At 41.6% G+C, this 27,647-nt stretch overlaps 1 protein-coding gene across 3 annotated transcripts in view; it reads left to right on the plus strand.

Annotated features, from left to right (window-relative positions):
• kirrel3b (kirre like nephrin family adhesion molecule 3b) overlaps nucleotides 1–27,368 on the plus strand; it is a gene marked incomplete at its 3' end in the record, with an annotated part of 145,534 nt that extends 118,166 nt beyond the window's left edge. The window contains exons 6-16 of one of the 3 annotated variants that reach the window (XM_080053634.1): nucleotides 5,201–5,306; nucleotides 11,914–12,062; nucleotides 12,267–12,394; nucleotides 12,865–12,991; nucleotides 19,801–19,901; nucleotides 21,223–21,433; nucleotides 23,225–23,332; nucleotides 23,916–23,999; nucleotides 24,334–24,449; nucleotides 25,231–25,317; nucleotides 26,889–27,368. In XM_080053634.1, the coding sequence (XP_079909760.1) occupies nucleotides 5,201–5,306; nucleotides 11,914–12,062; nucleotides 12,267–12,394; nucleotides 12,865–12,991; nucleotides 19,801–19,901; nucleotides 21,223–21,433; nucleotides 23,225–23,332; nucleotides 23,916–23,999; nucleotides 24,334–24,449; nucleotides 25,231–25,317; nucleotides 26,889–27,368 (1,697 nt within the window). The remainder of the gene's footprint in view (nucleotides 1–5,200; nucleotides 5,307–11,913; nucleotides 12,063–12,266; nucleotides 12,395–12,864; nucleotides 12,992–19,800; nucleotides 19,902–21,222; nucleotides 21,434–23,224; nucleotides 23,333–23,915; nucleotides 24,000–24,333; nucleotides 24,450–25,230; nucleotides 25,318–26,888) is intronic. The other 2 variants (XM_080053635.1, XM_080053633.1) reach the window with 2 other exon arrangements.
• Nucleotides 27,369–27,647: the final 279 nt, after the last annotated feature.

A 27,647-nucleotide genomic window follows, 5' to 3' on the forward strand; every position in this document is an offset into this window, starting at 1 on the left:
TTAAAGCCGTTAATGTTTCGTAACACATTTGAAAAATAGAAATAATTAATGTCCATGTTTATTGCTCATCCAAATCCATTTCATCCGTTCCATGTTCCCTCATATGCACTCATGGGTTTTACAAGTGGTGCTGCAATGTGCTTCAGTTCTGTAACAAAGAAGATGAGACCAATGGCAGTCTAGCCTTTAGAGTGAGGTGGTGAGGGCCGTTTACGGAACATCACTGAGCCTAAACAGAACTCTAAACCACTTGTGTCCATCCAAGATCTGATTGACTTACAATTGGGTTTTGGAATTTGGCATGCTTAAAAAAAAGTATTCTTCAAAATGAATTCAAAGCATACAGCCTGGTGAAAGCAACATGTGTGTTGATTGTGTGGACAGTAATTTTAGATTACTCAGACTCATTATCCTCTCGCTAACCAGAAGTCTGAAATGTCCAGTTTGCAGCTATTGAATACATAGTTAATTCCCTGAAAATATGTATTTTTCTCTGTATGTGTAAGTCCTAATATTAGGAATTCAAATAGGCTTTTATTTTCTTGCCCAGAGTTATCTAACTCACCAAATGAGTGAGATTATATTAATGGCAACGGAAATCATTAAAACCTTCTCAGTCCGTCTGCCCTTCTCAACATGTTGTATTCCACTCACATCTCAGCTTAGGTGAACCCTTTTTCCCTCTCTGCTACATCCTTACAGCTATCCAAATGAGAGTAATCTAAACACAACCTTGCACATTGCTCAACAGCTTAAACCGGCCTTAAAAACCAATGCATTTTATAACGGTATTTTCTTTAATCGTTGCTTTAGTGCTCATGATTTACATCCACCTCAGCATTTCCATTCCCACAGAAGTTCATACGGAGGTATCTGACCTAGGGTTAGTCAAATTAGCATCTAAATACAGTATGTACTGGTGATGTTGCCAGAATGAGAGGGATTTAGAGCCAACAGAGGTGATTCAGAAGCCAGCATAGACTGCTGACTTCAGTTGTCCATACCAGTCCATTAGCTGACTGCAATTATTTGATAGCGGAGGGGTGGCTACCCCCTGATGCTATTTTCTCTGACAGCATGACTTAACTTGCATTATGCCCTTTGGACTTTAATCAGTGAAGTCCCCCTAACCCCTGGCGTAACACCACCACAGTGAAATATGATGTTGATGCCACTGTTTCATTTCCTTCTGAATCCCACTTAAAATATTCCTCTAATGTTTTCTGGTCCATCTGTGTATACCTGCAGAGGCTACGAAACATGCTTTTGAACATGCACTCTGAAATGACCAAGCCAAGGTCTTTCCATGTGTTTGCATTGCAAACAAGCTGAACCATGTGGGAGGGAAATTAATGCCATTTGTAATGACCAATTAATAAAGAACATGCAGATGTGCAATTGGGGAGGATTTGCTTTTTTTTTAGAAGCAGCTACATGGTCTCACTGCTTAATCAAGCAGTTAATGGCAAACTTGTCGGCAGGCAGTTGAGAGGACTTTTGAAGGAGAGAGAATTTGAAAAAAAGTGTGCCAGGATAAGGGGGCAATACACACCCCAAAATTGTCTGTACATTAACGATGCTGCAATACTGAATTATCTCATGGGATCTTAAATGCAAGGCTTGTGTGAATATTTCTTAATATGGCACTTCCGAAGATATGAGGATTTATCTGATGCTCCAAACTAAGCTTTGACTACTATCTTTTGATTGGATCTGTAACAAAACGTTGATACTAATGCACATAGTTAAACACTTGGAGATATGCTACAAGCAATGTAGCCCCTTCTTATTTAAGGCTGCTATTTGAATAGCAGAACATCTGCGTTCATTAAAGCTTGAGTAAATGCTTTGCTGTACCACGGCGGAATATATCATGATCAATATGCTTGACCTCAGGTTCTCAGTCAGTCTGTTCTCCCTTTAAGTGTTCCACTCAACCAGACACATGACAGTGTTCACATAATGCTTAAGCCGTCAGCCACAAGCGGACGGCCCACAAACTGCTTTGTAGAGGTAGAGGCGGCTGATACTCCTGGAGTTTGAGGCCAGTCCTACAGGAGAACAGCTGTCTACAGCGGCGCCGGAGAGACGGGAAATTGAGCTTTAAGAAAAGGGGAAAAACAATTTGTGTTGGCACTATCTCCAGGAAATGGAGAGAAGTTGGATGATTGTTCCAGAAACACCATCTGGTCTCCACTTTGAACTAACTGATCAAAAGCTGTCGGCCAACTTTAACACTGCCCCCAGCCCCCCAATCCCAATTCATGTACTGTTGTTTTCACTATATAGCAGCGATCGGTCCCCCACTCCCTCTCTTTATCCCTCACTCCTACTCTCTTGACAAATCTGAAGAATTAACCACTGTGCATATTGATGGGGATTCTCTCAGCCACTCATGCATTTATACATCAGAGTGGCACATTGACTGTGTTATTAAAAAAGATGTGATATCGGAAGGGGTCAAAGGTGTCGAAAAAGTGACAGTCCCTTTGCTGTCAGACTTTTTGACAGCAGCTGTCCCATGGCTGCCTTTGCTTGTGGTTCTTCATGAATATGAAACTATGCAACAATCGACCCGTCCGACTCGGATATAGATGTAAATTTGTCATGACGACGTAACCTCTTGCTCACAGGGACCTTTTAGGGGAGGTTGAAGTTGTTATGCTTCAATTGTTGGAAAAAGAACATATTACTAGCCAGAGTGACGGTAATGAGCATGTGTTTGATTAGAGGTCTCCTGGCAGCAAGTTCCGGAAGGTTGGCATGATTAAAAAGTACATCATAGGAACACTTTTTAAAAAAGGCATGTGAATTAACTTTGGCGATTAGCTTCTACACATACACTGTACCTATAAGCTAAGGCGCCACCTCCAGATCTTCCCGGCTTTTGTCTGCCCTTTGTCTTAACTCTATACAGCGTCTTGCAGCTTGCTGGATTTTTATTACCAGCAACCAACCAACCAACCACTGCCACATCTGTCATTTTGCCCCTGATGTTCCCTTCTGCCCACATTTCTGTCCACACAATTTACCGCATGCGATGCTGAATACACCTTTTTGGCAGCAAATGCCGCAGCTCAAGGCACGGAAAGTTTATTTTTTATACGATAACACACACCCACATGCCCTTTAATATGCACACATACCCACCGATAATCATGTGCCTACACATGCAAATACACAGACACACACACACACAGTTGGCCGCTCAGTACCTGGAGAGATTGGCTGGTTCACTGTGGCCTTGGGTCTTCCAGGATCCACAGTGTTGTTGTTTTTCTTTATCGGCCTGGGGAAAACTGGCACAGGTGGAACTCGTGGATTTGAAGGTAGAGTGGTTGGTGGGGGGGGCAACTCTCTACGGGGGAAGTTAGTCTGCTGATGGGGAATACTGTGTGTGTGTGTGTGTGTGTGTGTGTGTGTGTGTGTGTGTGTGTGTGTGTGTGTGTGTGTGTGTGTGTGTGTGTGTGTGTGTGTGTGTGTGTGTGTATGTGTGTGTGTGAGAGAGAGAGAGAGAGAGAGAGAGAGAGAGAGAGAGGAATATGGCACCTGGACCACCCCCCTCTCTGGGGCTTTGTGGCAGCTGAGCCATCCCAAAGCATCTGCACAGCCACAGGGTAAAAAACAGTTTTCCTACACTTCATGCCCACACACACGCACACAAACACACACACACACACACACACACACACACACACACACACACACACACACACTCTCTCTCTCTCTCTCACTCTACATTGCTATACACAGTGGGGTCTGGCTTCATCACGGTGGTGTTTGTGTGCTTCTTTAATTCTCTGTGGATTCCCTGCTCCTCTTCATCCACGTCCAAACACAGTCCCTGGTTGCTGCATAAGTAACATTGAACGCAGAGCATATAGACTTGGTACACCTTTGAAACAGATGGCTGCAAAAAACAACAAACCCCTAACAAGCTTTCCCCCCTGGGACTGTTCTACTGTCCATAATGTATAGCCTATACTGGTGCCACAAATGTAACGTGTCTATGCAGTCTTTGGAAGTGGCATTTCATAATACAGTTAACCTGCTATAATGGCACACAATGTTTTTTTTATACCATCACATCATGATAAATTGGACTGTATGAATTGTTGTAACAGGGCACATTCCATTAAACAACTATTGGACAGCTACAGTTCAGTTTGATCAATGTTTCCCCTCGCTGCATTTTAAGCTCTCACCTAAATACGCTCATACGACTTACGTATAAATCCCTGACAAATAGCCTCACCTACTTGAAATAAATGTTCTGAGTCTGTGGGGTAAATAGCTATTTGTTTCACATGGGACGTGATTGATATGGAAATGAACACACATCTTCAAAAAGAATCCCACCTTTGTCAATTAGGATAGATTATGTTGTTTTATGAAATTTGCATGATCTGTATGCTTGTTATTCCAAGAACTGTTTTAATTGCACTGTATCGCTGAGGTTGCTCGTTTGTTTTAATTGCAGTGGGTTGCACCGTGGACTATTGTTTCCTAAATTGCAAGTAACTGCAACTCATTATATTGAGTCAAGCTTTCCTTTGATTCTTTGCATTCTCTAAATGTGCTAATGAATATAATAGAGTAAGAATAGCATGGTCTCTCCCACACCTGTGAATGTGTTATAGAGGCACCTGGGCCCAGACCCCCAGGTGGGAATATAACAAGTAGGACATCAAATTATTCAGGAGTAAATTGCTGACTATTTGGGTGAAAATGCTGTGCCAAAATGTGTGATAAGTAGTCACAACTGTTCTGCCACAGGTTTCTGTATAATCCAAATAAAAATAATTTTTCAGAAGTGGTTTTAAATGGAGCATTTTTATTACCTGCAGTGCTATATGCATGGTACAGCTAAAAGACAGCCATATTAGACATGGGTCAAGAGAAAATACATTTGAAAAATGAAGGTTGCTTGAATACAAGTGTGATTCTAGTTTGCATGTTGGTCTGTGTATATTTTCTTTAGAGTTTAGATGTTTTTTGAGCTGCTCATAAGGTGTCTAGTTTCTTCTCTCTGCAGACTATGCGCTATATTTGTTTTCTTTCTGAGCCTTATTCACAGTTACAGAACATGTCAACAACATAGTCTCTAACAGCTCACTACAGGATGTTTGAAGGGGCTGCCATATCTGTAATTGGTTGTCTTTTGTGTCTCTATGTTGTTGCTGTTTTTTTTTTTTTTTAGATCTCCCACTTGTCAATCTCTCAGTGGAGCCGCAGCCCGTTCTGGAAGGTAACCTTGTGAAATTCCACTGCTCTGCAAAGGCCAACCCTCCTGTCACACTCTACAGGTGAGATCATACAACAATAAGTGTTTCTCAAGTCATAAATGCATTAAAACATAAGGTTTACCATAGTTTTAAATATAAACTTTAGGTGGTACAGTTAACTTTAAAGGTTGGGTTAACGATTCTGGAGATTAAAAAAATCACCTTTTGTCAAAATCAGTGAATATCTCCTCGCAATCCGCTCCCTGTCTGTACTGTGTGGGCGCTGAAACAAAATCTGGTGTCAATGCAAAAACTAGGCTCCTTGAATGTGTATATGAACAAAGGGTTCTTAAACAAATGGGCCCACCGTAGCTAGCAACATGCCCGTTTAAAGAGCTGATTAAAACTGTATTTGTTTTTGCACACACCCAGTGTTGACAAGTAGCGGATAGGGAGGAGCTATTCACTGATTTTGACTAAAAACAGTGAATTTGACAACATGCATTCTCCAGAATCGCTGACTCCACCTTTTGAATTAGGTCTTAGCATGTAATAGCATGCATCATTCATCATTCCCAGACACCTTTGTATGGTGCCATGACACCAGTATAGCCTATATCTTGACAAACTTTGAAAGGAAGAGTAGAAAAAATCAATGAAACACCGTCATGCTGAAGGATTTAATGAAAATACACCTCAGGAAAGAATCTTTTGGGAAAATGTGTCATGTTCCACTGGGCTGCAGCAAAGCAGTAGAGTGTTTTGTTGCATAGCTGTTTGCTTTGTGGTCATATCCTCTCCCTTGGACATTAAATGTCCATCAGTGTGTTGGAGGAAAGCCGGAAACATAAAATGTATGATATCTGATGAAGCTGTCAACAGTACAGCTTTTCTGAGATTAGGTTGTGCTCAGAAGTATACAGTAAGAAGGCAGGTCTGCCCCCCCAGGGGTTTGCTCGTGTTTTTATGTGTGTGCTGGAATGGTTGAAAATCGTCTACAAATGCATAGTGTTCAAAGCGCATTCAATTGTCATTTTCTTCATTGTTTTCTTTTAAAAAATGGGATGAGAATTAATAAAGAGGCTATAGACTAACTCCACTGCAAGAGGAGCACTTTAGTCTGATGTAAACTTGTACTAACATTTCAGCCCAAATTGAATGAAAATACTTGAATTAGTGTGAGTGAGTGGTGGAGGTTAGTTAAGGTGTGGTTGGAACCATTGTAGCCTATTTTAAAGACTACAGATTGGAAATAATGTGTGGGAAACCGAGTTACGTTTTAGAACAAGAATGTGAAGGTTCTTCAGGGGCCCATAGTTCTACAAAAGACATTGAATAACTTAAACAATACTCACCATAGTTTAAGCGAACAAGTCTTTATTGCAAATTCAAAAAGTTTGCCTAACAGTTTTGAGATTGTGTTTTCTGTCTTTCTGACTAGTGAAGGTTATTGGGAGATTACAAGATATAGAAAATATGAAGGGATTTCAATGCGTTCTGAAGCCATTGTACAAATAAAACATTTACAGCCTCCATGAGGACGCATCAATACATGTTTTGTTGGCTATCCATTCAACGCTACAGCTATCCCTAGACAACTTTTATATTCTGGTATTCAATAACCCTTTCACGAGACAGGGTGCTGATATACAGTAGAAGAGCAGAGTTGTTTTCTTGAATCTATCTATCTATCTATCTATCTATCTATCTATCTATCTATCTATCTATCTATCTATCTATCTATATATATATATATATATATATATATATATATATAACCTGCACAAAGATAAACTCTGCTTTGACACATGCAATACCGGTACTCTTCTGCCTGCATTGGTTCAACATTCGCACCTCAGATAAAGTGTGAACAGCAGGATCATCCAATATGTACAGGAGTCACTGGAAAGTGAGCTTGTCTTTTAAATAATTAAGATACTAAGTCCCAGTCCCATTTCCTGTTTCCATTACAATTCAAACAATGGTCAAAGAACTTCCATGCATTGTTAGTCACTGTGGATAAAAGCGTCAGCTAAATAAATGCCATATTAGTATAGCTGCATTCCTCTCACTCTTGACCTTATTGAATAATGTAATTATTAGCATCACTATTTACATTTTTCTTTGTTTCATATGGACTTGTGATCAACTAAAAAAAGGACAGTAATTATTCTCATAAAACTGTTCATGGTCCTCTAGAAGTGTTACACTGAAGTGATTTGTCAAGAGATGGTTTTTCTGTGTGGGAGGTTTTAAGAAACCCCGCCGAAAAATAAATGGAATGAAATCGATAGCAAAGGCAATTGGCCAGCTCTGAATTTTGTAATGGTACTGGGAAATGAAATAGATGTACAACACACTCACAGGCGGCAAAACAGAGATGTTGCCTTTTGATGGATTTTGCCCTTTTGAAAAAGAAAAAAGGAGGCGGGAGGGCATTGATATTGTTGAGAACAAGGTTTGTATTTGATTGTGTAGGTGCACGGCATAGACAGGACGTCTATTGTACCTGCAGAGGGATTTCACCTCTGTTGTTATGCGATCAATGCTAGAATCAGACTTCTCCCCCCAGGGTATCAACAGCTAAGATGCAATGGCAGTTGAGATGGCTTTTTCTTTTCTCTTGACAAGCTTCAGAATAAAAGAAAAGGGTTGGAGTCAACCTCCAACCTTTTTCCAACATTGATTCCCCCCCCCCGTCCCCCCCTCCTGTCTGGCTCTCTGACGTAGATAGACCCAATCTGCTGTAGGATTAAACAATATCCACGCGGACTAATCACTTTCTGATTCTTCAAGGCCATGCTCCCTGTACCAGTTCTTCAGTTTCATAGTCTTGTCATTTAGATTTATCTAGACATTTTATACAAAATGCTTCAAAGAGTTCAGGTCGTGGCAGACATGGGAGATTTTCTGCGGGGCCTCGTAATGCTCGGCCCGAGAGGTTTTCCACTAGGTAGAAGCCCCCCTGCAAATTCCCCCTCTCTAGAGAGCAATATCACAGAGGAGAGCAGGAAAGCTGGTCAAGCAGTGTGGGGCCATTTCTCAGTGCTAATACACTCTGTCTACCCCCAGATCAGATACGGCGCAAGGACAGAGTACTTCTTAGACGGATGGCCTCTTTTCCATCCCCCAAGAGAGCCATCCATTCCCAATGTGCCTCGCGCCACTTTGCCATCAGCCAATACAATGGACACTTGAGACACAGACCCAAGATAGTGGGGTGCACTAGTCAAATGCATTGGGCACTCTCTGCTGCCTATACAACTCCCCAGTGATTGCCAAAATCTGACTTAAAAACAAGAGAATGGACATAAATATAATTGCCACAGATACCTGAACCCTTTGCCAGAAACACACCTCAATGAGAGAGGAAATGGGCAGGAAGTCAAGGGTTATGGAAGGGGAAGAAAAAGATGAGAGTATAGTGCTAAAAGTGTGAAGGATATGAGAGTAATGACCATGTGTTGCAGTTAGCACTCAGGAAATCAAAGCCCTGCGAGGGAAAGGCGAGTGGCTAGGAGCATCTTTCGTTACTGTGTGTAATGGTGAAGGCTAACTGGCAGCATACATATCAATCACTCAACCACCAATCACCATAAGGCTAACAGAGTCGCACAGGGTTTACTCAGATCCAAACAAGAAACCCACCAGAGAAAAGAGAAAAAGAATAACAAACAACGCAAATAAGGTCCCTCATCTGCACAGCCAACTAAGCACAGACTGACAACAAAGACCTCGTCTATTGTATGGCACTGCAGCTAATAGCATCCCAATCCTCCTTATATTATCAGTGTTGTTGTTGTTGTTGCTGTTGCTACTGCCTGATTTGTTTGCTATTGACTGACACTTCAATCATCACAACGTCCTTATTTGCAAATATATGGTATGGTAGCGATGGTTGATTAATGCTACTGTATGTTGGACTATTTCTTTAGACCACTATTCCCTATAGCCACATTGGTATGACTTCAATAGCTGCAGCTACACACACATAATAGTTGAGAAAGGAAGTTTGCTGTTCCTAGTGTTTGATTTATTTATTTTTAAATGTAAGTGCCTGGGCGCACCAACTACAATGTAATTGGTTCAGTAATTTACAGCATAATTGCACATTTCTTTGACTTAATGTGCACCATTCCAAAAAACTCATAAATCGATGCAACACTAACAAGTAGGAGATTAAACGAAAATGTGGGACTACATATCGATATTTTTTTATTATAAAAAAAAAGTGACAAGTTAGACTGAATTTTCGAGGTTATTCCCAAGTGGATTGTATATACTTCCTTTTCCGTTTAACACAATATTACACGGGACAATTGTTTTTGTTTTCAAATATTATATGCATTTAATTTCAAATCTGCATATTTAACTTTGATTCCTTGGCCGAACCATAAAATAGCTCTGTAATGCACAAGTATTAGACAGCATGACAGCATGGTTTTTACTACTATTACTTCTTTATATTCCATTGAGAATTCAACAGCCTTTCTTTTCAATATGCATGTAAGGGAGAGTGGAACTGCACTGTGCTGTGCTTAGCCATGCTGATAATAACTGTGGGTCCTGATGTACTGTGAGTCTCGATGCTGATGGCACAGATACCTGCCTAATTTAATTGTTACTGTTTTATTGCCTTAATCACATTCCGCAAATACAAAACTCTCCCCCTTCCTCCACGTCTCCTTCATCCCCTGCTTCCATTAACGGCCAACCTATTTATCTATATGACAGTGTTAGGTAACAGAGCCGTGCACACACAGAAACACTCACCTTTCTATGCACATGTGCATAGGCACACACACACACACACACTCACAGTCCATCTTACAGGATTCCCACCCCTTTGTCTGAATCAAATCCCTGAATAGGATACAGCAGTGTAAAGTGAGTCAGCTATTGAGTAAGCTTCCAGCGGCCTTTCTAACCTCCCAAAGGGGACTCAAGGTGTTTGTGTTACCGTGAGCCGGCTATGTTTAGACATGAGTCTTGGATAAGGCCCAGCACACCAGCAGAGATCCCATGTTCCCTGCGGACTACGGCATTCTGTCTCCATTCCCTCTAACACAGTCAAGGGCTCCAAAAACCTGGCAGCCTGCACTCTAGAGTAGCCCGGCTGCAAAGAAACATCTGTGCTAATTCTGTTACAGCTCCTTAAGTGTGGCTCGAAACAGTGACACGCTGCCATACTACATGTATTGTTGTTGTCGTTTTATTGATGGTCATGACAATCCCAACCATTGTATCAGCAGACCAAGTAGCTCCTACAAGTCCCTGCTGTAGTGGTTATGGAGCTTTGGATCATAAAACATGATCTTCAATCGCAAAGGGAGTTTGCTTAGTGTTTCCAAGAGCAAGAAAGCCATTCAAAGCTTTTCACCTGTGGAATGTAATGTTATATTTATTTGCTCAAGAGGGACAATGTCAATGAATGAACATTCAATGAAACAGTCTCCCTACTAGAATATAGGTAGCACACATTTGGTAAATGTATCGGAAGGGTGAGACTTTGCAGATATAAAGTGTGTATTCTTTTCAAAGGCTGTCAAAGGTATGCATATGTTCACACTTACTGAATCACAGACTCATGCGAGTACTACTAGTGCTGGATCAGAAAGGCCAAAAAACAACCGTCTGCTTTCATTTTCAACGTTTCCGGAAAAACAGGTGTTGCAGTGCTCTTAGCTGATTTCCCTGTCACAGGAGAACACCACTCTGAGAAGATGTACTGCTAGAGGGAAGAGAAAGAAGAAAAAAAAGTATGCAACAAAAAAATCCCATGAAACCCAATTAGAATTCTGCTTCACTTCACTTACTGATTGAATGAGGTAATCTGTTCTCATTTAAAAGATAGCATTTCAGTCGAGCATGGGGGCCAGCTTAGTCATGGAAAACAAATGAGTTCCCTATCCCGTGAAAAGTGCTCTGAGTACTGGCAGGAATATAAAAAAAAAACGGGAGACAGGCACCGGCTCCGCTGTCATTGTTTTCCATTTGCTACATCAGCATGCGGCCACATCTCTATTGTGGAGCATGGCAGCGTTTAGAAGCATGATGTATTGCATGTCCCACAGCATCGTCTAAATTCTTCCAAAGAGGGGCCAAGACAGCTACAGATGCCTTCACTTCACTTTTTATAAATGGGACCCGTCTGCTCATAGTAGCACAGAGCCATCCACACCAATGCACAGTGAGAGGCACCCCTGCCCGTGACATCATAAAAGTCTCACCTCAACACGTGGCGAGTGTCTGTATCCCTGTCACAGAAGCCATCATTCACAAACGTAAACAGATGTTTTTTTATGTGATCCCGTGTCAATTTACATCAGCTGTTGTGTGTAATACAGTGTGTGTGTGTGTGTGTCAACTGACGTCTTCATAGGTGAGGGAGTTACCCCATTTGTCATTTTGTGATTTGTTTTTCTTCTCTGCTGCTGCACTCTCTGCCTGCCGTAATGAGCAACGTGCTGTCTGCTCCGAGTCGCCAGGGAGCTTGTCAAAGCGTGGAGGGCTGCCACAAAAAAAAATGCTGAAGCCAGCACAGAACAACCTACCCCAGAATGATGATTTATTCACACAAAAGGATGCTATTGACATAAGGAGGTGTAAAAACCTTTAATGCCTTTTCCCCATTAACTTCATTTTGTTTTAATTTCTTACCGTCTCTGCTTTGTAATCCTCTTACTAGGTGGGCCAAAGGAGGCAGTATAATCAAGGAGGTCTCTGGAGACACGTACGAGGTGATTGTGGATCACTCCTTCTTCACGGAACCTGTCTCCTGCGAGGTGACCAACCCTCTTGGCAGCACCAACGTCAGTCGCAATGTTGACGTCTACTGTGAGTGGCTATTCAAGCAATGTGTTGTGCCTTTTTGGCAATGTGTTGTGCCTTTTTTTTTAAAGAATGCCAGCAAGAATGCCAGCAACCTAATACTGTTTATATGGATTTGTACTGCCTTGTGTATTTTGACGTTCCAAGAAGTGCACGATGCTTGATTGTGGATGTATCATAGACGGCAACACATTGTGTTTATTTCAACAGTTGGTCCTCGCATGGCTGCCGAGCCTCAGTCTTTGCAGGTGGACCTTGGATCTGACGCTGTATTCAACTGTGCCTGGACAGGAAATCCTTCTTTAACCATAGTGTGGATGAAGAGAGGATCTGGAGTGGTAAGTATATTGATTTCCAATGCTACCAAGTATGTTTATTAATAAACAGTCACATGCTGTGACTTACAATTGCTTCATAGTCCATGTGTGAGACTTTGTAGGATTCCATTGCCTATGTGAAGTACTTTGGGTATTTATTTTACGTCATAGCCATATATTGTTTCTATGTGAACCTAGTGTTGTCAGGTCACCTTTTTTCAAATCAGTTTTATTGTTTTGATCCTGAATTCAGACCCCTTCCACCTTTCCTTTTGTCAACATCAAAAGGCCAAAGCCAACCCCTTCACTCTACTGAGCTCAGACCCTAAATTGGATTTTAATACTTGAGAAGTGGTGCCCTTTAAGGTATTAAATGGTCCATGTGCTGCCTTTAGTCTTTTTTTTCCCATTGCGCTGCCTTGTTGCTATCTCAGATGGGGCCTTTGCTATCATTGCATTTGGATGACCTTTGACTTTTATTTTTGCTGCAGGTTCTCAGCAATGAAAACCTCCTGACACTGAAGTCCGTGAGACAGGAGGATGCTGGGAAATACGTGTGTCGTGCTGTGGTCCCGCGTGTAGGAGCAGGGGAGAAGGAGGTTGCCCTCACTGTTAATGGTAAGCTGTATTATTGATAAGTCTTCTCCTCGGAAAGCCCACAAAGTTGTCAAATTCATACACATACACATGTGTATCCCGAGGTCCGGGGTCGTCGACAGCAAGAAGAAAGCAATTTGTCACAGGAGTCAGGATTCTGCTTCCTCTGTGGTTTACAGAAATCCTTCTGTCTGTAAAAAAAAAAAAAAAAAAAGTACTGTACAGTAACAAAACGCAAGCCGTGATACACACACGCACACATATACACAAACACAAGGACGAGGCGCAACATAGCATTGCCTATGCAAATTAACTTTCCTGGCACAGATAATGTGATAAGAACAGCACTGTTTCATCAGCTGGCATCATTGCGAAGCCCTTACATATAAAAAGCAACACACATAACAGACGTTGTCGTTTCGAGGCGAACAGGTGAAATGTACTTATATGCTAATTATGTTCTGTGTGAGTCACAAGGAAGCTGCCTTTTTCCTAGGAATCGACTGACTAATGAATACGAGCCTTGGTGGGAGACCTGGCAACTCTCAAACAAATGACTTCATTATCGGTGCTTGATATTCAGGCAGCATGCTTGGCTGTGGCAGAGGGTTCTTAGTAGTGGAATTTACGTGTCTTTTATTTTTTCCCCGTGTCCATCTCAAAGAAAACTGGGCCCAAAATAAATAAAGGAAGAAATAAAGGAGACGACACAAGAGAGAGAGGTTTTTTTAAGAAGCTGTTGAAATGACGTTGAGCTAATGCTGACAGTGTTTCATCGCACATTTCTAAAAGCTAACAAAAGAGCATGCCTGTAAGCAACCCTGGTGCTGATTTGGGCATGAAGGTACATCAAGCAGCAAACAGTGTGTGCAAAGATTTTCTTTTCAAAAACCCTGACATAAGCTTTGCATATCAGAGCGAGCGGGATACCAGCATTCCCTCTAGCACAGGATCAGAACCATGGCTTTCTATGAACCACACTGAGACCCCCGCCCCTCTTTCTCAGCCAGGAATTCAGTTGAAATCAAGGCAGAAGAGGCATGAAGAAAACTCATGACTAATTCTATTGTCTCCCATTCCGCTGATAGCAACCATCCTTACAGCAGCCTTGATTTGTAAACACACTAGATCATATTCAATGTACCAGTATATTTCACTGCTTCTCTTTTATTCTCATGTAACTGTTGAGTGTGCCTTGCTTTGCAAATATGATGTGAGGTAGAAGACGGATTGCTTTAATAAAGATTAGAACACAAATGCAAGCACACTGGGAAACAACAAAGCCGAAATGGAATGTTTATTTAGTCTCTGCAGACTTCATTCAACCAAATTCTGGATGTCTTCTAGTCTATTTATTTGCGTATGTGTGCGTCTCCTACCCCTTTGCTGCCTGAATTGGTATTTGACATTCTAGAAAAGCCTCCTTCCTCTTTACCCTTCTGAATAATTGAAATTCATCATTTATTTTACTTCCCAAAGCAAATGAGGACAGTCTGAGTCATTTCTCATAGCCAGTCCTTGAGGCGAATCTTATTGTCAAACTTGTGAAAGTGCAAACACTGCGGCTGGAGTGGTGTCGCGTGTGTGGGGCTGATGCAGACGAATGTGAGGGCTCCTCCATACCTCACAATCAGCCTATAAGCCCAAGCTCACTGACAGTCAGCTGGACTCCATTGATTCTCTCAATGAATAATTAACATATAGCGAATTAAGTAGCCTTTGGGGGGGGGGGGGGGGCGGGGGGGCGGCATGGTACGGTCTTAAGGCAAGGCTGTACACATTCCGATAGAGAAATTCATGTCGCAACGGTGTCTGCCGCACATTTTAATATTTATTTTGCTGTTTGTTTTCCCTGCAGTTATCCCCCATTTCCTTAACGCCGTCATTTAAATTACATGTGTTTATAATTTGTCATTCCCTCGGTCTCTCCCTCTGTTTTGTGTCAATGGCTCCCACTGTGGCATAGCATCTGAAGACATGAGGATTCCTGCTTTCCCCTGGGGAAGAATGTAATTTAATTATAATCAAACAGCTAGCAGGGGAAAGCGTTTGTGTTTAAGTCACTAATGGATACATATTGCTTACGCTAGTCAAACATTCTTTTTCAGAACGGAAAGCGTCTCTGCATTTCAGACGTCGTCAAGTGGCTACATTAACGAAGGGGGGAGCCGTGCACTTCCATGCGTGTGATTATTTATATAGCATACATACAATATATTCGCATGGCTTTTTTTCCTCCGCAGTCCTGCAGAAGTTGGAATTGAGAAAAAGTTATCTGGCATGCTTGAAAGGATTTAGCGGGTGTATACTGAAGGGAAATACATGTATGGCAATACATACTTATTAATACATTAACAAGTGTGAGTCGATCTGGAAAGACATTTGTGTTTGTGAGAATGTGTGTGTCTTTTAGGCAAAGCAGTATGTATAATGACACACATACAGCATAAATGGGCAGCCTAGGGAGAGAGAGCCCATTACCACAGTAAAAGAGAGGGAGGGTCGGAGAATCCCACCATATCCCACAGAGCGCCAGGTTGTTATGGATCCTTTTTCTTTGCTTTCTTTCTCTAGACAGCCTTTATGTGTGCCTAGTTAATTAGCATTCCAGCCTCCTTTAAACTGGCAATGATACCGTATGAGAAAGAAAAGTGCAAATTAATGAAGGAGAAAAACTGCATTTAAGATGCAGCACGTCTCATCTGACCGGCTAAACTCAGGCATAGTGAGATATGATCTTCAAGACTTTCCGGAAAGACTTTGAACTCACTTTTTCCCATTATACATAATGAACCCGACTGTGCTCAGCTCATACAGACACCATGTTTCGCACATGTGGAAAAATAGCTTTCAATTATTTCCCTCACCGTGTTCAAAAAGCTAAATGTGTGGAGAGGTTTTTCTAACAGGATCTTTTCTTCGGAGGATAAGGCCTGTTCACAAAAGGTCATATACTTTTTGAGGGCAGCAGCTCCAAGGTGTCCTCTGTATGTCTATGCAGGGAGGGAATAATGGTTGAGAGATCCTCTACGTACAGTCAATGAAGTGGAAAGAACGTCTATTAAAAACCCCAGCCTGCACATTAAAAAGTCGCACGCCACTGATTACAATCAATAGTTTTCAACTTGGATCTTTATATTTTCAAATACATGGCTGTGTAGCAAAGTACATCATGCCACAGTGGAATGGCATCATAACATGAATATGATCAAGGATAAGTATCCTACATTTGCAACAAATAAATCCTATAATTGTCAAACATCTTCATTCTTAGACAAATCTCTCACGAACATACTCCACAAAAACATTGGCCAGTCACTTAAATCACTTCACTTATATTTCAAATGGATGGTTGCTTGCATAGCGCAAGCAAGAGGCTCTCAAGTGTGGAATGTTGTTGTGGCAAAAACTGATTTATTTTTTAATGTTGATGTGTTATGTTGATTCTGTTAATGTGACCATAGCGCAAAGACTGCACTAAGTATTGGGAAACACTTTCAGCGCCCTTCAAAAGCTGCACATTTGGATAAAGCACTTACAGTAATGTTGCTAGACAATACACTGATTCGTGTGTGTTTTTTGCCTGTGCCATCTGTGCCGAGTTACTGCTGTAAAATGTGTTTCACAGTGTGAATGGAAGCAAAAGTGTCTCACACTGCATGCAGGGAAAATAGACGGGGTCTGCTCCCTGTTGTAAAGATGCATTGAGCCAAAGAACGCACATGTGGTGAGGCTGTCAGAGCATTCTTGGATAGAAAAGTGTATTAATGCAGAAGTTCAACATGATGGCAACCTCAGCTGACCAATTAGGGATGAAGATTAAATCACTCCTGACTGGCTGTTGTCATTGCAATGTAGCATAGTTGAAATAAAACAGCAGGAAGATTACCCTAACATTGCTGTAGACTAGCCAAGTCGATGAGAAGCCACTAAATAACAATATGTTCACGCACAGTCGCACAATTCTATCAGATTAATCTTGTCTCTGGTGTTTGGACACATTGCAGAGTGACTGGACTTTAGGAGATAAACCCAAAGCACAGAGTTCAATATGTAGAATCTCCACTGGACAGATAATCTCATGGAAATCATATGTATCCACTATTTGTTTGCATTATCGGATTTTTCCATGTCAAATGTTTAAACAAGTATTTTTTGGCTATGTACTTACATCTATAGTATAAATACAGTACAAATAAAATACTGCAGTTGGTATGTTTGACTGCACAAAATTGTTCAAATATTAATAATATGAAACAGACTCTGATTGGCAACGTGTGGACAGGGATTTCTCCCCTTGGAAAATGCAGCCACCAGTGACCATCACTGATATTTTTGCTTCTGTTCCACTCACTCTGTGACTCGTGTCTTGCTCTCTTTCATCACAAACGAAACACACAAATCAAAGGAGATGCTTATTTTCAAAGCTGATGCCTCAGTCAGGAAGGAAATGTTAGCCTTGTCCTTTTGACACCCACACCGATATTGTGTAATCAGATTGTAATGTCCACTCCAGAGTGAACACCTCCTCAAATGAACGAGCAAAACATTGCACCCAACATTTTGATTACCTCCCCTGCTGCTAGCATTGATGTCGTAGTGCCACCCACCTCCAACGTGTTTTGCTCTAATCAGATAGTTTGAGCTGCAAACAAGTGCACACGCCAACAGGGGAAAACACTGACACACACAAACACATGCGCACACACACACACACTTTCATACTTTCACACCAAGCTGAGCCAGTGAGATAAAGCTATCTAATTATATTCCTCATTTGCAGCTCTGATCCATAGAATAGATCTTCCTTGTGTCTCCCAACCGACCTTTTGCAACCCTCAAGCGATTGGCACATTCTGTGTCAACAGTTGACAGTTCATAGGATCCCCATACATACATTTAATCTGCTAATCTAGTAATCTATATTCTTGAATACTGCATATAGAAACTATCCTAACATGAACTTCAGCATACGCATGCTGTACCGATACGTTCACTCCAATGTGGCAAACAACAAGCTAAAGAAGCAGAACAGCTTTTGATCCATTTGTCTTATATTGTCTGCATGCAGCCCTCATTCTGCAGCAGTAGCAGCCTTGCAGCATTCTCCAGTAGCATGCCAAGACGCCATCTGGCAAAGTCTCATTAAAATGTTAATTCATTTTAATAAGAGACAGGTAATAAACTGCAATTATGTATTGTCAGAGAGACGGCAGAGAGCGGGAGTTTGAGGAAAAGTTGGCGGAGAAGCGAATTGTCTCACTAATAAAGCTCCCCCCTCCCCCCCTTAAACCCATATTCTTAACCCTAACCATCACAAAAGACGTGCTTTAATGTTTATTTTTACATTCTTTTCATTTTTACCAAATAAAAAAACAGCATAAGATGAGTGTTATTTTCGATCGAGCATACTGTTTATTTAAAGAAACCCTTCTTTCAAAAGAAATAGGAGTGGATGAGAGTGATGATGTACGTTTGTGTATTTTAAATTGGATTGTGTCCATCCTCAAAAGAAAATTCACCAGCATGAAACCTAAATCTTTCAGGATATGGTGAACCTCAAATGTGAACAAACGTAATTGAAGCCGACATGATTCAGAAATTATTGATTTTTTCGGAATGCGTCCTGTTGGGCTTCTGCCATTACGTATAAGACACATGTAATCAAATAAATATCAAAATATGCTTAGATCTGAGAAGAAAAAAAACAATTAAAGTGCTTTCCTCTGTACTTTTCTACTGGAATTGTACTTGCAGTGAGCTCTTCACAACCAAAGGGAAAATACACTTGAAAGACAGAATTGGGTCATCTGCTGTGACATCTTGTCTTCATATTAGTGCTGTCACCTAGTGTGAACAGCCTCCAGACCAGATGGCAAGCAGACCAGTCGTTTAGGCTGAACTGCCCTTGTCAGGCCAGATCTTGTAGCCTGACCAAGGTTAGAACATATGCTGGCTTGAAGTCCATACCTGCAGATCCTAGTGATTGAACTCACCCTGTGTACATTGTTTGTAACTCCAATAAAGTCATTGAAATGCAATCATACCTACAAGGAACCTAGACTTTTTTAATGGTACTAAAATGTTTATTTATAGTATAAATTAGAATAATAACAATGCATGCAAATACAGTATAAAGCTGTATTTTTCCATGTCATATATGGATTGTGTCTTTTACTATAGCTGTGGCTCACTGTTAATTGATTTGCTGAACTATTGGTTCGGAGGTCAAATCCGCTGTAAGAAAATGGATTGAGGTGACACTCTAAAGTGTGTGTGTGTGTGTGTGTGTGTGTGTGTGTGTGTGTGTGTGTGTGTGTGTGTGTGTGTGTGTGTGTGTGTGTGTGTGTGTGTGTGTGTGTGTGTGTGGGTGTGTGTGTGTTAACTCCCCACAGAGGCATTTTTCTCTTTCCATCTTTGCGATTCTGAATGCACTGCTGTACTTTCCCCCAACGACTTTTATCTCCGTGGGAGAAATCAAACCAGCCATAAATCAGCAATTTTTCTTGATACAGAATGAGGTGTGGGCCTTCACGTATGCCCTTTGTTTAGTCCTGGTGTGTCCTTGGCTAGATTGTGAGGGATAAGGCATGTTCATATAGGGCCACAATACAATCTTCCCCTAGAGTCCCAATTTACTGAACACTTCAGGTGTAACTGCTTGGAACTGGAGCGCAATTAGAATCTAATATACCATCAAAACTTGATTGAGTAGAATCGGCATATGACATGAAACTGAAAATTGTATTGAATCATTCATGTTCCAATGTGTGTGACTCATCAATGAGTCAAACTTGTATTTATGATTGTTCTTCTTTTCTCTTCTTCAGGGCCCCCTACTATCTCCAGTACGCAGACTCAGCAAGCTTTACACGGAGAAAAAGGACAAATCAAATGTTTCATTCGAAGCACACCTCCTCCGGACCGCATTGTAAGTACACCTTGGGACTAATTTTTTTTTCCTGATCTCATCTTTTTCTCAACTTTGCCTGATTTAAATGCAAGGACCTATCATGTGTCTGAAATATGATGCGTGACTAAACTATGGATCTATTAACTTTAGCCATAGACTGCAAAGGCAACAAAAGATTGGAAAAGGTTGAAGAATATAACATTAACTCCATCATTTGTTCCAGCACCATACATTTAAAACCTAAAATGCCTGTCAATTTCCTTTATATTGTTAAAGAGCACCTCCATTATTGCTGTACCTCGCTGGGGGAAACAATATTTTAAGAATAAGGGGCAGCTCTATATTTCTGTCATTGTCCGTCCCAGAATTCAAAGTATTCAAAGTATTCAGAGTAACGGTCTGTCATAATTACACCAAATGTCAGTGAATTTGGCATTGGCATATTCATCATTTTGAAAGGTCCGGCTTTAAGATCTAGTGGCGTTAGTTAGACTTAGCAGGTTTGGCTACTTACTACTTGGCTACTACTAATAGATAGGAAATACCACCAAAAATGTGTTTGAAATATTTCTGAATCATGCTATGCATGTGCTGCTGTTCCAACACAGTGAACAGTCAGTGAGAGAAAAAAAATTCTTGTGTTCTTATTCCTAAGAAATACTAAAAAAAAGTTAACTTAAATTGAATGAATTAATTACAAGTTATTAAGGTTGAATCTTTATTTTTATTTGAACATTTTCTTTATCTGGTTCATTTTGCCCCAAAAAATTATTGTTGCTGTGTAAAAAAAAGAAATACAAAGTTGCTCTTGCCACTCGGTCGTATACGTCTCAAATCAAGCACTGCTCTACTAATGGTTACTTGGAGTCTCCGAACAGCCTTATCCCAAAAACACACAGCACACAGTCATCTTAATACCGCGGTGAGAAGAGATCTGCCTAGAGTACTACATGCAATTTGCAATTATCAACCAGAGCTGGCAGCTTTTCAAATAGAACACAGCAGCAAATGGCCAGTTAGCTAAAACATTTCAACCCTAACCATTTACAATACAGTATTACACCTATAATGTATTCCCACCGAACACTTTTGTCTTACCATCAGAGTGCACTTCCTACCATTTGAGGCTCAGTCATTATCACAGCGGTCCCGGGTTTGACTGTGGTCCCTGGCCGTCCACTGCATGTCATCACCCCTATCTCTCTCTCTCTCTCTCTCTCTCTCTCTCTCTCTCTCTCTCTCTCTCTCTCTCTCTCTCTCTCTCTCTCCCTATTTCCGCTATTTACTTAAAATCTTCAAGTGTCAATAAAAGGTGAAAATACCTTTTCTCTTTCCTCAGGCCTGGTCATGGAAGGAGACAGTGTTGGAGTCGGGCACATCGGGTCGCTACACGGTGGAAACGGTCACCACAGAAGAAGGAGTCATCTCAACACTGACCATGAGTAACATAGTGCCGGCCGACTTCCAGACCATCTACAACTGCACGGCGTGGAACAGCTTTGGCTCGGACACGGAGATCATACGCCTTAAGGAACAAGGTGGGAGCCAAGGTTCGACAGGTTCCACCTTCCTCTTCTTCAAAAAAAATCACGTGACTGTGGTTTTACTAGTGAAAGATGGTTGAAAAGTGACCAAGCTACTGCGCGCCGCTGTGTGTGCCCCACTGTGGTTGTGTGCCTGTGTGTGTGAGCGTGTGACTGTACATTGTATCGTGTGTGTGCGTGTGTGTGTGTGTGTGTGTGTGTGTGTGTGTGTGTGTGTGTGAGCATGAATGATACAGCATGTTCTAACAAATTTGTCCAATATGAATAATGCTGATGATGCACAGTAACAAATGAAGAACAACATATCCATTGTTGTGTGTGTAATTCATTAAAAATAATTGGTATATCATGAACTACATTTGTTTTTAGATACAGCAGTTTTACATAAACACCCTAAAATAAAATAAAAATTTCAAATTATTTTGGAAAGTTATCCGAAATGTTTAATTCGGAACTGCAAGATGGTAATACAAACCTACCATGCATGACCTATTCTACAACGTTTGATGTACAGTCAATGTGATGATGACTCAAATAAGTTTTCTGGTTCGACATGAGCATGAGCAACTCCCTGGTAATATGAACTAGTGACCCTTAGCACACACACTGCACTCTGAATATAAAATACACTATGCCTCTTGCTTTCTTTACGTAAAGGAGGAACCTTCTGTATTTATTTATTCTGCTTCGAAAATGAACATGTTTTATCTGCTGACCTTTTCCCCTCTACCGTAGGGGGAAGCTGTTTCTATCCACTTATCACAAATGATAAATTATAAGCTGCTTACGTGAAAGTGACATTGATCAATGAAGACATTAAATAGGCTTTAATGGTGTAGCGAGAGCGCTCGGTTTGTTTGCATTGCTTTAAAATGCGAGAAGGTCATAAACGCGGGCTGGTTACTCAGATCATTAAAGTGTGTTTTAATGACCGAGAAGCACGTTGATGCAGGTTGAATCTCTTGCTGGTCCGCACATGCACTATAACATGCTCGCAGAAAAACGCACAAACACGATCATGTGAAACAAACACACTCTACTCTATGGAAATAAAAAAGTCCCTAGTGAAATGATCAGCTTAAATGAGTGTGAATAAAAAGTTATATGGCAGTACAACAAGACAAGCCGGGGCGGCAGTGGCGAAGTGGGTAGGAAGATTGCCTCTGGAGTGCAGGGTCGGAGGTTCGATTCCCCGCCTACCCGCCACATGTCGAAGTGTCCCTGGGCAAGACACTGAACCCCAAATTGCTCCCGATGGTTCAGAGAGCGCCTTGCATGGCAGCTACTGCCATCGGTGTATGAGTGTGTGTATGAATGGGTGAATGTGGTAAGATATGTAAAGCGCTTTGGGGCTGAGAAAATCGGCTAGAAAAGCGCTATATAAGTCAAGTCCATTTACCATTTACCATTTACAATATTAGTAGGACAATTATATTTACATGCACTGCTAAAATAAAATAAACGTTTCGCTGAGATTTGGAGGTAAAGTACACAACTTTTTTGTGGCATAGTAGGGCCTGTGTATTGTTATTTCATCACATTGTGCCTAAGGGAAAATGTCAAAGTCCCTTAGAGGGCTCTAATGAAGCATATATCTTCCCTTACTTCCTGTTTGTTGCAGGCAGACAGACAATGAGGATTGAGAAATGAGGAGAACTTATGCATGTGTGTTCCCCATATTATGACACTCTCTGTGACTCTCTGTCATTTGCCCTGTGTTGAATTGAGTGTTTGATTTGAGATGTTGTGGCTATGAATGTTGAACGAACCATTCTCTTTTCCCCTCTCTCCGTGCAGAGTCTCTACCCGTGGCGGTGATCATCGGCATTGCTGTGGGAGCCTTCGTGGCCCTCATTGTCCTCATGGGCACTATCGGAGCGTTCTGCTGCACCCGCGCCCAGAGAAGTAAGTCTCCTCTTCCCCCCTGTTACAACTATCTGAGCGAGCATGCCAAAGTACTGTATCGCCCCCAGCACACAATAAAAATGTCCATCTTTTCCAATATAGACATAATTGCCATTTAAAACCAATGGTGAGGAAAATAAATCCGCTTGCAAGGTTAAGTTATATTGGATCTCTGCAAAAAAAGAAATTGACATTAGGTTTCGTGAATATGGGGCATAATAATATAAAATAAAAATAGAAGATTACAAGATATTGCCATCTGCTTTGACAAAATGTCTGACACAAGTTAAAATTGCTGGAACATGGTGTCACACTCAATAAAAGATCAAATCCCTGTATAGTTGAGATGGACATGTTTTTTTTTGTGGTGCAGAGATAGCCAGATTGTAATGAGGGCTCATTTCATGCAATCTCAGTCTGGCTGCATTCTTGCTTGTGAAGCTATTTACATCCTGCGCCATGTTCAACGCCACCCACCCATGTACCAAGTGACTCAGGATAGAGACAGTTAGCCACTGTCTCTATCCAAGAACCAATTTGTGCTACTGGTCCCTTCAGCATGTCTATTGTCTGTATACTACAGAGGAAGCGCACCTGGTTATGCCCTCACTGCCCGTCTCCATCTGTGCTCACCAGAGAGAACTTGCAAGCAAAATTAAGACAGAAAGTAAGACTTTGTTATATGACAGTATCAATCAGCATTGTCCCGAAAACAGAATGAGCCACCGAGGGAAAGGCTGTTGTGAGATTGCGTATATATGCAGAAAAAGATAATCTTGTGTTGGCAGGCGACAAATGATTAATAATGCCTTGTATTGTTTTTTCGGGGGGGGGGGGGGGGGGGGGAACAGGGGAGCTCTCACAGACCAAACCCTGGGATCTTTCTTTCGCTAAATTCTGTTATTCTGCAAACAGCACTGAGGGAAATTATAATGTCAACAGATACAGAATGGTGTTTATCTGGCTTTTTGAGATATGCGTGTCATCTGTTTCTTTGCCAGATCTGAAAGGAGTTGTGTCAGCGAAAAACGACATCCGCGTGGAGATTGTGCACAAGGACCACAATGCAGCACGCGAGAACGAAGAGCACACCTCCATGAAACAACTGATGGTGAGTGTGAGTGTCGGAACATACTACTTTTTACTACTTTTTACTTTTTTTTGTTATTTCAAAAATAAATGTCAGCTATTTCTTAAATATATGTACATATTTGCAATTCCCTTATTTAGCTGACAGAAACATGATGAATGCACTTCATTATTGGCATTGCTATTTTCTTCTGGAATACATTATTTTGTGAGTAATGGAACGACAGAAAGGCATGCAGATTGTATATGTGGTGTAGCTAAGGCCTAGGGTCTATATTTATCTATACATGATGTCAGTAGTCCAATGAGCTTCAACAGACCCCAATACATTGTAACTATGGAGATGATGATGCATACTGGGTAATCCTAGTGTGGGTGTAGTTCTGTTTCTAAACACCTTCTAGAGAAGCACAAAGAGCTGTTTCCTCTTTGGAAGTGGACCGGTAGTTTGGTGTGCATGCGGCTTGCCCCAGGGCTGGGCTATTTGCAGTGTGAAGTTTTGGATTACGTTGTACTTCCAAATACTTTAAGCGGTCGGTACATGATGTTGAAAAAGAGCTTGGCTACTTCACAAATCTGCATTTTGTTAGGATAAATAAAATATATTCATGGATGCATTATTAATGCTCCCTGCCAGCCCTGAGTGAAGGTGACACATGCCTGACTGATATTTAAAAGGAGAAGAACGAACAAGTGATAAAAGAGAAATCCTTCAGTCTCAAAATGCCTTTTTTTTCCTCTGAGTGAAAGAGTTTTTTTTTTTTAAACGAACAGAACTCTAAGTATACTTTCCTTGATTTTCTATACAGGTTGAAAGAGGAGAGTTCCAGCAGGAATCTGTTCTAAAGCAGCTGGAGGTGTTACAAGAGGAAGAGAAGGAATATCAGCACATTAAGGTACAATTCATGAACAACGTCAGCCAAAATGATAGGTGGTGTGAGAGAGAGAGAGAAAGAGAGAGAGAGAGAGAGAGAGAGAGAGAGAGAGAGAGAGAGAGAGAGAGAGAGAGAGAGAGAGAGAGAGAGAGAGAGAAGGCCTTTAGGGGAAGAGGGTGGTCTTAAAAACTATGTGACTGAAATAGCTGGAAAGCATTAATCCCTCTCCTGCTGCACATGATTTTCCAAGGTGTTAGTCCAGAGGCAAGATGACTCCTCTTACTGTAGAGGGCTGATTTTGATTAATTAGTCTCTCATCAAAGGTGGTTCAAGCAATAAGTAGCTGGTTGGCCCTCAAGCTGTTATTTAAGTTGCTTATTAAGGTGTTACTTATACCACATTTATATGATTGGATTATTTAGAAGAGCATGTTGGAAAGGAAGAAGTGCTGATCTCCGTGGCATTCTCTAACTCCAAATTTGGAGTACAATCTTTGTTTTTTTATCTAAATCCTTTTCAACCTGTCCTTTCAAAGAAACATTATTTTCCCATGCATGTGTTAGTGTCATATCAACACCATGTGGACCTCCAAGTAAACTTAACCACAGTCTATCTAGCACAGCCTGTCTCTCCGGTCCATGAACACAATTCTGACCCTCTTCTCTAGTCCAATCCAATGTTGGTGTTGTTGGCTCCCTAGAGTGTGCTTCAGAAGTGTGTGCCTGCTTACTTGCTTCCTCTGGGAACAGTTTTTTGTGTATCTAAGTTAATGACTGTTTGTAGGAAGCAAGAGCATAAAGGGGGGAACTGAACAAGAGATAAAGGCCAGACGCAAACAATGTCCCCCGTCAGTTGTCTGATAATGACAAGCATGACAAGGATCCTCTCAGGGTTTTTTTTCTCACATTTTCCCATTATGAGCACTCTTCTTTTGGGATTTGCCACCATGCTCACTATACTTGACATTTGCGTCCATTCACACAAGGACTTGTGAAAAAATAAATAAACAAAAACACACTAATACCCTGTGCTGGGCCTATGGCGACAGCACAGTGCCTGCAGCCTAGCAGACAAACAAGTGGCACTGCCGTATAGCCACAGAAGCCATTTCAGCTCATACATAAAATAACAGGCACTACAATGTGTTAGGGTCCAATTAACGCTGGTATGTGAATTAACTTTGCTGTGACATGTTGGATTGCCAAATTATGAATCATCAAGGCCCATTAAATTAGCAAGAGACATTATTTTAAGGTAAGCGAGGAGGCTAGTCTGACTCAACCCTCGCACACAAGCACTGTTTTTCTTGTTATGTATGTACAACGGGAGCCTCTTTCCTTATTTATTCAGAAATCTGAATGGTAATTACTGCCAGAGTGACCTTGGCTCCTGTTGAGGTTTGTGCAGGAGAAAAAAAAAGTAATTGCAAATCAACAAGGGGACGGTCTGATTTTCCTCCTCTTTTTTAAATCCTGATATAATTTGCTATTACATGTAGCCTAACAAATAAAAAACAACAAAACATACAATCGTAATAATAATGAAAAATAATTATAATCTTTTCTTTCCTGATTTATTTTTTTTTTATCCAGGATCCTACAAATGGCTACTACAGCGTCAACACCTTTAAGGAGCACCACACTCCCACTACCATGGCCGGGGGGAATCAGTCGGCGGTCGAGGTGAGGAACAACCCCACCAGCACAGCCACCCTGGGCAAGCAGCGGGTACCGACGGGCATGTCCTTCACCAACATCTACTCCACCCTGGGCGCCGGGCCCAACCGTCTCTATGACTACAGCCAGCGCTTCGTGCTGGGTATGGGCAGCAGTTCCATCGAGCTGTGCGAGCGCGAGTTCCAGCGCGGCTCCCTCAGCGACTCCAGCTCCTTCATCGACACGCAGTGCGACAGCAGCATCAGCAGCTACAGTAAGCCCGACGGCTACGTGCAGTTTGACAAGGACAGCAAGGCGTCGGCCGCCTCCTCCTCCTCCCACTACTCCCAGAACTCCTCCTCGCAGAACTCAGACCTCACCCGGCCGCTGCAGAAGCGCATGCAGACCCACGTCTGACCGAGCAGGCAGGGGCAAAGGCAGGGGTGTGTTTGAACTGCGTGTTACAAAGCAGCCAGGATTGTAAAAAAAACTGTGACAGAACCAACTCTCTAAGGAGCCCCCTATAGAGTGATATTGTTACTTTTCTCTTATGCCGGGAGATTGCAAGGGGGCTGAGGTTGGCTTTAACACACTGTGTGACTTGACTTCTCAATGTCCCCCCCCACCCCAAAAAAAGTGGATCAAGAAGCCTTATATTCCCCTCGAGCTTAACCCATCGACCTCCTCCTTTTTTGA

Source organism: Ammodytes marinus (genome assembly GCF_949987685.1).
Source record: "Ammodytes marinus genome assembly, chromosome: 3".
In the NCBI taxonomy this organism is placed as follows: Eukaryota; Metazoa; Chordata; class Actinopteri; order Uranoscopiformes; family Ammodytidae; genus Ammodytes; species Ammodytes marinus.